A 12,108-nucleotide genomic window follows, 5' to 3' on the forward strand; every position below is an offset into this window, starting at 1 on the left:
CTTTACAAACTATCTCCATGGTATTAGTTATAAAAGTGCATCTTGGCTACAGAGTGAGCTTTCTGTTGTCCTTCCAAACACACAGATGTTGCAAGGGAGGCCTCGTTTATATAACAGGCAACAATATTATTGTGGCAGCACTTCTGACTCAAAACAGATCATGCCGATAAATTAATAGATGATTTGTGGTGTTCAGGGTGGAGTTGGGAATTCAAAGCTTGGCTGCCCAATTGCTATAGCAAGTCCAGATTCATCGCATTCGCAATGAATTGCATCATCAGACCACCAGATGAGGAGGAGGAGGAGAGGCTAGGATGGTTGGAGTAACCTTCAAGAACAGTCTTTTGCATTTCCCAACCTTCCAGCTCATTTGATAGACCAGGTGTTGTAGGACCAAGCCAGTCCCCAGCAAAGGACGCTTGCTATTTATTTATTACAATTGCCTTTCAGGGTATAGGGTTATAGCCTGTGTTACTTATACTCAGAGAAGACCCATTGCAATTAATGGGCATTGCTTACTTAGTCCTATTAATTGTAATGTGTCTACTCTGAGTAGAACATAGTTTGAGATAACCCTTGGATCTTACCAAAGTGGCTTACAAGTCACATTCAGTCATATATTTTAAAAACACAATAAACAATATTAACAAGTCATCAGCATCCTTCCTATGTGGCAGTTGATGATAGATTACCCTTTGTAGGGGGAGGAAAGTCCAGCCGGAGGGGGTCTGCTTGAGGAATCCATTCTTTGAGAATTCTAGAACTAATTTAATGGGCTAATCTGCAGCACTTACAGTGACATGCAGTTGGAATGCAGTTATTCTTCGGAATGTTGTGATACAGTACTTCACTTAACAAAAATGTAACAAAATGCATATGAAAAAATAAATAGGAATGCATATTTTGTGAGGAAATAGTAGGCAACAGTCAACTATCATTTCCCACTGACACAAGGGTTTCATTTTACACAATGGAACTTCTCACCTCCTGCCCCTGTGCACCCCCTAAATGTGTTCCCCCAACCCTCTGGAGCAGATTTGGGAAAGGTGTGTGGCATACATGGGGAGAAGCGAGGGGGAACGTTCCATTGCACAACAGGAAATCCCTGCACCAATGGGATGTGTTACTTGGCTCTTGTTCTTTAAATACAACTTCGTGTGCAGAATTATTATTATTTTAATCATGGATTACTGTGGAAACATAATATAGTGGACTTTGGAATGAACACATGCAAAACTGACCAGTAGCAGACATCCATCCATCCCTACCAAGACCATTTTGTTTCTTCAGCTCTGAAGCAACCCTTTCACTCATACTGATACAGTTCCAGCATTAGCATGTTCCCTTGCAGATCTACTGACATATTCATAATGGTGCTACATTGCTGATTGGACCGCTTGCTGGTTCATAGCCAGATGAACTACGCACTACTACACATACTACACAGATGGGAGCTCATTGGGCCTTGCTTAGAGGAGACCTGCTGAAATCTATGGCCATGAGTAGTTTTTAAGTCCATTAATTTCAATGGGACCTGCCTTGGATACAATCTATGATTAGAAAATAGTTGATGATATCTCTGTTCGAATGAGACACACATCAGAGTTTAGGGAAGGTTTCACATGCAGAGCTAAGGGGAGACTGCAAATGGAAGTTGGCAGTTTGGGAGAAAAGGCAGAGAAAGTTGAAAGTTAGCTGGAAAAGGCCTCTGCGGTCTGATATCAGGTAGCAGATCTGCTGCCTTGCAGGAGTGCCCCCTGTTTGCCTCTGCTTTTACTCTTATATTCAATGAGTTTTTTCTGGGGGACGCAGGAGTATGCATACCATCTTGTGAATCTAAGTTTGGCCTCATTGAGGGGCAGTATTTCAATATGAGTAGGAAAATGAAAATACCCCTAAACATTTTTTTAAGAAAAAAAGCACTGCTTAGATTTGTAAATCTGAATTGTTCATTGCTTTGTAACAATTTGTTGGGTGTCTGGACTGCACTAAAGATTGATGATGATATGTAAATAAGGTAAGGTTACGCCTGATTTGTATATTATCAGGAGCTTAGTATATTATCACTTTGTACATAGATTTGGCTGGCTGTCAGCTGCATACCCTTGCCTTCCCTCGCCTAATCTGCTGTAATGCCACTGATCCCATTCTGACTGCCATGGAGGAAGGGCCAGTCATGGAATGGTGACTAGATGTGCAGTTACTGAGTGGGAAGTGAAAGATTGGGCTTGCTTGGCAGAAATAAAAATTCATCAGAATGGCAGGAGTGTCTCTGTGAATGGTAAAACATAAAGGTTTGGTGAGGGGGCTGAGGGCCAGGGAACCAGAGGGTTTGGCAGAGTTGAATTTCACACAGTGATTCGAAATAACTAGCAGAAAAAGAGAGCAAGGAATATTCTCGCCTCTATTAGGTGGGCATAGATATTTTCTAAAAGCTTTCCATACCATGGCTTTGCTCCTCATTTTTTTGCAGCAGTGGTCAGTCCTGTACTTTTGGGCAGGGCAGCTACTTGAGGAAAAAGCCACTCGCGCATCAGCCCATCTGCTGTGCTTGGCTCCTGGTTAGCTTAATGGGAGAAAAAGGCACGACAAGCCGCTTGACTTGCTGTTTACTGAGCTGTTGCCTGTTTTCCAGGACATGTGCCAGGTCTCCATTACTCAGTGAGTTCAAGGAGGTGGCATTTTAATTTGTTCATAATTCAGTTAATTCTTCTTGGGCAAACGTCAGCCGTCTGGAATCCAGCTGCTAAATAGATGCTTCCTAGATCCAAGTATCAGATAGTAGCAAAAAAACTTGAGAGCTTAATTAGGGGTTGCAAGAGACAATGAATGGTAGCAGATCCTGCCCCCCCCCCCAATAATGTTTGGGTAAAGAATGTGTGATGACTGACACAGCATTTTGCTGTGTTGTTCCCCCTACTATGCCATGACAATGACAGCATGCATTGAGTTTACAGTGGTACCTCGGGTTACATACGCTTCAGGTTACATACGCTTCAGGTTACAGACTCCGCTAACCCAGAAATAGTGCCTCAGGTTAAGAACTTTGCTTCAGGATGAGAACAGGAATCGTGCTCCAGAGGCGCGGCGGCAGCAGGAGGCCCCATTAGCTAAAGTGGTGCTTCAGGTTAAGAACAGTTTCAGGTTAAGTACAGACCTCTGGAACGAATTACGTACTTAACCCGAGGTACCACTGTACTTAGAAATTGTAAGAAGAAAGAGTACAGCTCTGTAACTTTCACAGCTGTGAGCTGCGGAGCCTTAATTTCAAAACTTTGTGGGACTGCATATACACTATGAGTTCCCCCAAAGAATCCTGGGAAGTGTAGTTTATTAATGGTGCTAGCAATTGTAGCTCTGTGAAGAGTAAGCTACAGTTCCTTGAATGCACTAGGGGAAGTCATGTGCTTTATCTCGGCCTCAGCTGAGACGTGGTGGTGATCATAGTGGCCTCTTATAAGGGTGTTGTAGATGTGACAGGTATAGCACTTTGCATTCATGAAATGCAGTAAATAATAGCAATAATCAATAGGAACAAAGCAATAGCTACAAAAACCACAAATATATTCAGACTGAGGGTGGATCTACACACAGGACAAAAGTCATAAATTAAATTGTTAGAACAAAAGAATAAAAACACTATGTAAAATCACATAGAAAGGTTTTGTGCTCTACTGCGCCATCTGGTGCTGCATGTTTATAATGCATTCAAAATGCTATGGGTTTTTTTTTACTAATGTAGCTGAGTCCTGACACTGCCTGTGTGGAGTTATAAGGCAGATTAATGCAACAGGTGATTCATAAACTTTTTAGAAAAAACAAACTTGATTTAGATTAGTAGGGAGGGACTCATACACTGATTAGCAAGGGGTAGTTACAAGATAGTTTTTAAAATTTTCTTAATACAAAGGCCCATCTAGCCCTGCGTCCTGCTTACACAGTAGCTGACCAGATGCCTGTGAGAAGCCTGCAAGCGGAACCTGAACGCAGCAGTCTCCCTGTGATGCCCAGCGCCTTCTGCCTCTGACAGGGACACTAGCTATCATAGCTAGTCGCCATTGGTAGCTCCTCCTCCGTGCGTTTGCTTGATCCTCTGCTGGCCATCACTGCCTCCTGCGGGAGAGAGTTCTTAAAGGGCTCCTCACGGACCCCTGAGGGGGCTTCCACTCTGCCATTGATTGTGTATTCGGTGCTAATCGTGTCTGCAAGTTTGGTGCGGCATCAAAATGTCACCACTTTTTGCTTTCCCATTTAATTCAGATTTGCCAGTCCTGGTGAAATCTGGTAAGTAAAACAGAAGTAAAACCCAACAGAAACCGTAATTGTGGGTGAAGCGGGCATGGGTGTGTGGGGTGACATTTGGCTGAGAAGAGCATCCTGTGGAGGTGTTGTGGTCTGAGGAGTCGGGCCAGGCGGCCCCAGTTTCATTTGCACTGAGAAGCTTGGATAGGGAAGCCACTCTTCCTATGGGGAGTAGGGACTAGTACCTTATTTTCTCTCTCTTTTAGTTAGTAAAAGCACAGGAGTCATGCTGTACATTAGCATCAGGAGAAGACGCAGTTTAATGATTTTGTTTCTGCAAGCTCCAGGACTTTCAGAATCCTTGATGGGAAACCTCTTAATCTTCAGAAAGAAAAATGAGAAATTGTCTGAAGCTGCCTTCAGCATTTTCAAGTGTTCCATGCAAAGTCGGCTGCTGGGTCTTGGGAGCCTCAGAAATGACAAATCTCATGTTTCCCTGAACTTGCAATTATTATTTTTTATTGTAAAGCATACATTGTTCTTTTTTTTTTTTTAGCATTAAATTCTGCTTCCATTGCTATGTTTTCTGCTAGGAAACCTGGTACTGGTATGGAGAAACGAGCACCAGTGATGTTCTCATGAGTGGGACAAAGTGTTCTGGGACAGAGATGGCCCTGTCACACTGCCGCCACGATACCCACGTATTCTGCCCCAGAGGAGGGGGGCGCTTTGCAGCTGGCGTTTCCTGCACAGAAAGTGAGTTGTGAAACTTCCTTTTCTAGGTACCAGAAAGACAAACCTCCCATTTATATTTTTTGCCCTGGGTCTTTGTTTTGTTTTGTTGTTTTGTTTTGTGACAGCTGCCATTATAAATGAGATTTGCCTTGTATTGGTGAATTTTTAAAACTCTGTTTTAAAGATCTGTATCTGAGTCAATCAGGGCTCTCTCTGCTTCACATTATTATTTTGAGTTCTGAGCATCTCTGCATAAAGGGAAGGTGTCTGTTCCCCCATTCACTACTACAAGGGATCTAAAAATCCACAACTTTTTCCTCTTGGCCAAAGTGGATGGAATTTCTAGGCACAGGAGCTCCTCCAGAGTAAAATGTGTCTGCCAAACTGAAGACAAATAGGTCCAGAAAATGGGGGGGGGGGCATAAAAGGGATTCACTTTCCTCCATAATCCCTGGTGGTTTTATCTCTTTCTCACTGTGATATAATTAAAAGGTGTCTGAGTGGGATGTAGTTTTGCTTGTCTTTCTGGTGATTGATTGTGTTCTCTAATAGGCCTTTCACTTTAAAGCTTACAAGGCAGTCCCATAAAGGCCTCCCCTTAGGGCTTTGCAGATCTCAAGTAGACCATACAATGGTAAGCTGCCCAAGAACTCTGTGTGTGCAGTTATAAAGAGATCTTGGGGGTTTTGTTAGAGCAACATGGGATTTTTTAAATGAAGCTTTAAACTTTTTTTAAAAAAGAAATAATCTGATGTTGTGCTTTAACAAAAAGTAATCCAGAACTCTTCAATGCTCTTCAATATTTTTGACCACCTCACTAAGCCCATGGATGTAAGAAGCATAGTGATATATAGGAAAACATAGCTGTGCAGTACGGAAAAACACAGCTAATGCAACATGGAGGGTGCTGGCATCATATTTGGCCTGAAAAGTCTGTATGTCGGGGCTAAGACTCCCCTTTCTTTTCTGGCCTCCAGCTGCAGCTGACCTTGTCCTCAATGCCAAGGAAGTGGAATACACATCATACCTGGAAGACCGTCCCATGTTCATGCTGCAATGTGCCCTGGAAGAGAACTGCCTGGCCTCCTCAGCGGTCAACACTTCCATTTCCACTGGCTACAGGAGGCTCCTGCGTTTCTCATCCCAGATCCACAACAACGGACAGGCTGACTTCCGCCCCAAAAGTGGACGCCATTCCTGGATTTGGCACGACTGTCACAGGCAAGACTTTGCTGTTCACCAGCACTGTTGCGGATTTACCCTGTAGAAAAAAACTTGGGGTGGTCAGAGTTCTGGCCTCAGCAGATTTGATAAAAGGCAGATTAAGATCCATGTGAAATGTAGGGCAGCCCTGTGGATAAAACGCTGGTTGTGAACTTAGTGTTCGGGTTCAATGTCCACATCTGCCAGCAGTAAGTGAGCTAGGTTCAGTATCTCTTCTGTATATCTTTTTAGGCCCCACTAGGCCTAATTGGGTAATTGAGGCATCCTCTACATCCCCTGAAATGACCTAGGCCAGGAGTGGCATGGAGGAAGCAGTCACTCTGGTCACAGGGATTTCCCAAGGCTGCTCTAAGGAAGTGCCTTCCAGTGAACTACCACCCGCGGAGCAGCACCGTGCCCTGGCATAGCATTGTTCTAGCGCATCCTAGGAACGTCAAAATGGTGGCTTCCAAAACAAAACGCTCACTGATGGTGCTTGATAAACCTGAGCCTGTGGACACGGGCAAGTGGGAGGGCCCATTGCAGGACAGGTGTTGGCAAAATGGGCCTTGTTGGGACCCCTGGTGGGTGCCTGAGGTGCCATGTGCCGCTGCTGGCACTGGATAGACCAGACACCACCCAGTTGATCCTTACAAGAACTCTGTGAGGTAGGTTAGGCTGAGAGACAACAGCTGGCCCAAGGCTAGAGTTAGGTTAGCACAATGTGCTGTGTGGTTTAGTGGGTATTTGAACCTAGTGCTCTGGGATCCAGTTCTGTGATCCATGCCCCCATTGGCTCATTATCCCCACTCTAAATATGCCTAAAAAGCAGACCAGGGATAAAATTCAAGTCTTCTTCACAGACATTCATTCATTCCTTTCAAAGCATGATGTACAGTCTTAAAAAAACACCAAATAATATATGTTTTGAATCCCAGTCTTTCATCCATTAGGTTCAGAGCAGGCCCAGCACTTGCATGAGTCTATACGGAGCTAATACTCGCCTCTTGCTGCAGTGGGAAGCTTTGCCTTCGGCAGGGAGGCTTCCACAGGAAAAGTTCATTGTGGACTCACTGCTGCTCAGGCATGTAGGTTTGCTGCAGCTTCCACACAACATCACCCTTATCAAAAGGCCACCCCATATTTTTTGCCCATTTAATCCAAAATCAACACTTTTGTTTGTTTTTATGTACATTATTTTCTGCAGAAACAGTAAATCTGAATAAAGTGGGAAAGTAATGCAGGGCAGCATTTTGATGGAAGTGGCTTTCTCTGGATACGATGGGAAACTTGTATGTGTGAGCAGCCTTGACTGAGCTTTCAACCCCACGCGGAAGAAGCACCCCCTATCTCTGGAGCACCAAATCAGCCAATGCCCTTGTGCCTTAAAACAATACAATAACCCTTTAGCAATCTGTTGAGGTGACTCTCAAGAAGTTAATATTCCCAGTTTATACTCCCTTACCTAGTATATTACATTACTCCATATTCATCAGCAAAGATATGTAAGGTTGTAGCCAGTGCTAGTCCTACTCAGAGTAGATCCATTGAAGTTAATAGACATGACTAACTTAGGTTCATAGATTTTAGTTGGATACAACTGGTAATGTTATATCTAATGTAGCACTAAATTGGGGTCCCATAAACACAAAGATTACTGCTAATAGAATTGGACTTCCCCCCTTTTCTCTGTGCAACCCCTAAGTATGTTCTAGGGGTTCCTCCACCCCTCTGAAGCCGTTCTGGGGAGTGCTGGGCATGTGTGGAAGGGGGGAGGGAGTCCTGTTGTGCTCGCAGTAATCTTTGGGCTGACGGGGTGAGTTTCTTGAATTATGCGGGCGTTCATCATTTCAGGAGGGGCCCCATTTCCCATCTAGCGCAGGTCTGAATAACTTGTGATTCACCAAACCAAATTCAACAAGCATTATGGGGCCCACCACCTCCTTGACAGACCTCATCCTCCCCATTTTTGCAGCACTCAGTCACATAACAGTTATCGGCCTCTGGTGGCTGTTGGGCCACGTCTACCTGGGTGGGTCAAGAGTTCTACGGGGCCTCTTTCTGCTTAATCCCAGAGCCCACCAGAAAAAGAAAAAGAGGAGTCCCACCTCAGCATGCTGAGGCTCTGGCATTTCCAAACAAGCTCGAGTTAAGTGAGGCAGCTGTAGCCCATCCATGTGTTTAAGCCAGTCTCTGTTTGCACTAAGGAATACAGACTCAATTCCTCTTCAGTATTTCCAGTCTGTAAACACCATAATATAAACAACTATCTGAATGAGCAGACATATTTTAGCAACGGAGTCAGACCTGAGGTTTAAAGCTTTTTATTTCTTTTTCTTTTTTGCACTGGAAATACTTTGAGCATCCAACCTCAATGTAAATAGTTTGGACATCTCAAATTTTTCTTCCTCTCCCTGACCATCTCAGCCTCTTCCTGAGCATTTTTGTCCAGGATACAAAACCAGGGAGGCAGGGAGGGCTACTTAACAGGCAGGTAAAAGGAAACCAAAGAACATCTGGCAGTGATTCCAGGGCAATTAAAATTTCCCTTTATGCCCCCCTCCCCTTATGTCAACATATTTAAATAGAATAAACACGATGGGTGTACTAGGGGCTGCTACCTGATACTGAATATCAGCTGTTTAATATTAAGCCATGGTTTATTTTTACAAGTGAAAAAGAGCAAGCAAGCTCCACTTTTCAGTTGCTTGGCTTCCCTTCCCTTAAACTGTGATGTGTCCATTAGAGGAGTTTGGTTTCCAGATGGGGCAAATCTCAATGTTCATCTAGACTCAAGCATCGCCTGAGTGTAGGGCTTAACTCACGGATATTGGTGCTAGGTGCTTTGAAGGCAAAAAACAGGGAACAGTGGCTCTTTGAGAGACGCTATGGTTCTCCCTTAGCATCCTCTCCACAGGTTTCTAACTAGCTAGCTCCATAGGTGCTAATAGTCTCAAGCCCAAGTCCATGATAGCCGCCAAGTAATTGGTCAAGGGTTTCACGTTTGTGCTTTTTGGAGAGGGCTCATAGCTCCAGGGGTGTCTGGTGCTCATTGGCACTGCTGGGACGGGAGGCAGAGGCTGTGATGGAGGCAAAGCCAACTTGCTCCTGCTGCTCAGTCCTACAGGGGCAGCCGTGAGACTAAAGAGAAGGAAGCTGAGAGGCAGAGCTGCACCCTGAACTGGTTGTCAGGAAGAAGGCAGGCAGGTGAGGGTTGGCTGGTGGGGCCGTGCCCCTTTCCCCCCCTTCACTCAAAGACCACATGGTTCGTATGCAGATGTTAGATGATGTTGCATCAAGCTAGTGTTGTTTCACACTGCCCAGAGCATTTTTCCTGACACTTTCCTTTTTGCAGAAAGTTGGGGGGGGGGAGGTTTGTTGCGCAAGAGTGCCAAATCAACTTTAATCATGTAATTTTAATTTGTCAGTATGTTATTGAAACCCAGCCCAAAATAGAAATATTCTGAAAGCACCCAGCAATAATATAACTGATATGCTGAGTGCTTCTAGTGAGGTTCTGTGGACCTCTGACAATACAATCTGCCCCATAGCAGAGTGCAGATTATTTTTTGGCATTTTGTTATTTGGAATAACTGCAACTTGCTCTTGTGAAGAAACTTAACACGCTTGTCAACTGTTTTACTACCACATGGGTTGAGCAGCCCAGTTTTGAGCCTGAGCAGAGTTGGACCTCTTTGCTTCAGGTGCTTTGGATTACCAAACACTCAGCTAGAATATTCCCAATCCTTGAGGACAAAATGAGTGGGAATTTCCCCTATGAGGAAAGCTTTCAGCAGTTGGGGCATTTTGGTTTAGCAGGTAGCGATGACCCCCCCTTGGATTAGACAAATTCATGGTGGTTCCTAGCCATCACGGCTATGTTTTTGTCTCCATGGTCAGAGACTGTATCCGCCTGAATAACAGTTGCAGGAGAGATTGCTCTGGGGCTTGCATCCTTTTGGGCTTTGGGGCTTCCCAGAGGCAGCTGCTTGGCCCCTGTGAGAAGAGGCGGACCTCTGCCCTGACCCAGCAGTCTCTTCTTATGTTCCCAAAGCATGTGCTTGGCTTGATACAATGCAATAATCTTTATTGTCATTGTCCCATACAGAACAACGAAATTGAAAACATCTACATCAGACATTCAAAAACCCACAAGCCCGCTATCCCAGCCTAGCTAGCCCCTAAAAACTCTGATACCCCATAATTGAATACAATATACTCACATAAAGACTACCTTACACTGTGTTTAAAACCAAAATCGCATTTGGGTAGAAACTGTTTCTCAGGTGGCTAGTCCCAGTCTTTATAACCCTGTACCTTCTTCCAGAAGGCAGAAGCTGAAAGAGATCATTTCCAGGGTGCGCACTAGCCTGCACTATCTCTGCAGCTTTCTTATGGCACCTGAAAGCATAGATTTGATCCAAGGTGGGAAGAGTGCACCCAATTATTCTCTCCGCAGTCTTTACGACCCTGGACAGCATTGTTTTTTCCCTAACTGTGCAGCTCCCAAACCACACACACAGACCATAAGTTAATACACTCTTGTGCAATGCGCTATGGCACATAGACTCAAATGTGCTGTTGTCTGGGTCAGAGTAACATGAATTCCCAGATTAAATGGCTGCATATGGTGTTAATTTCCTGCTTCTATACTAATGTTATAAGGCTAATTTTTTGTTACAAAATTCCCACATTTAGGGTACATTCTGATCTGGCCAGTGATCATTGTCTGAAAAATGCCTGCTAATAACTTGGTTAAGGAAAGGATCACATGTCCTCTAGGGAATTAGAGCTATGCTTCTGGTTCCACATCACCAGTCCTACTGGAAAACAGCATTTCCTCCTGCCAGTGAATAAAGGTGTTGACTTGCTTTGGCTGTAGCATTGCATATGCTATATGCCATTTTGATATGTGTTAGTCTACAGCCCACAAGGCAGGAAGATCAAGGGGTGAATTTGCTTCCCAAAATAAGAGGAACTACACCCCAGGTGGCGCTTTCAATAAATCTGGGCAGCATTGCTGTAGAAGTATGGAACTGTCCTTAATCAAAATGTTTGCTTTCTTCTGCTCATGCAGGCATTACCACAGCATGGAAGTGTTCACGCATTATGATCTGCTGGACCTCAATGGGACAAAGGTAGCGGAAGGTCACAAGGCCAGCTTCTGCTTGGAAGACAGCGAATGCCTAGACGGTACATACATTCCTAATATACTCATGAAATACACTCCAATGTAAAATAACCCATTCTGCTCTCATGTCTGCTGGGGGTCTACTAAAGATGGGTGGAGAAATGTGTGCAATTCACGTTTAAGAATTCATGATTCTCAAAACAGAATACGTACAAAATGAATTGTAACAATCCTTCAAAATTTGCACTTCTTCAAATGATACAGTGCCGGTCTACAGGAGCAACAAAAAGTTTATTATTTATTTCATAAAATTTGCTTGATGTGGGGAGAGAACCACCTCAAAGCTGTTTACAAGAGTCATACAAAACGGTGTATATTGATAAAAGGTTTGGCCCCCAAAGCAAACATTCCTGAACACAACGTGTGAAAATGCATATAGTTAGGGTGAAATTGCTTGTGAAAAATTGTATATCATGAGAGCACATATGCAAAGGTGTGAGGATTTTTGTGTCAGCTTGTGAACTGATGTGAATTCTTGGCTGTCTTGACCTGGCTGTGTTGCGGTCCTCGGTCTGTTGCAAATTGATGGCAATATTCATTCACAATTGGGACAGGTGTGGTGAGGCAGAGACTCGGTGGAAAGGGAAGTTCTGCTCCAGAGGCCCCTAAAGCTCTGCTTTAAGCATGGTTGGTGCCCCAGTCATCTCTATGCTGCTCAGGGGACAGATGCGTGAAATGCGCACATGGATTGTACATCCCCACTTGGAACCACTTGCTTGACACTTTCATCAGAGCAC

At 44.2% G+C, this 12,108-nt stretch overlaps 1 protein-coding gene across 1 annotated transcript in view; it reads left to right on the plus strand.

Annotated features, from left to right (window-relative positions):
• The window catches only part of LOXL2 (lysyl oxidase like 2), a 102,132-nt gene that overhangs the window by 83,406 nt on the left and 6,618 nt on the right, over positions 1-12,108 (plus strand). The window contains exons 9-11 of the mRNA XM_082200410.1: positions 4,836-4,998; positions 5,955-6,198; positions 11,258-11,373. Coding sequence (XP_082056536.1) covers positions 4,836-4,998; positions 5,955-6,198; positions 11,258-11,373 — 523 coding nt within the window. The remainder of the gene's footprint in view (positions 1-4,835; positions 4,999-5,954; positions 6,199-11,257; positions 11,374-12,108) is intronic.

Source organism: Podarcis vaucheri, assembly GCF_965113315.1.
Source record: "Podarcis vaucheri genome assembly, chromosome: 15".
NCBI classification, from domain to species: domain Eukaryota; kingdom Metazoa; phylum Chordata; class Lepidosauria; order Squamata; family Lacertidae; genus Podarcis; species Podarcis vaucheri.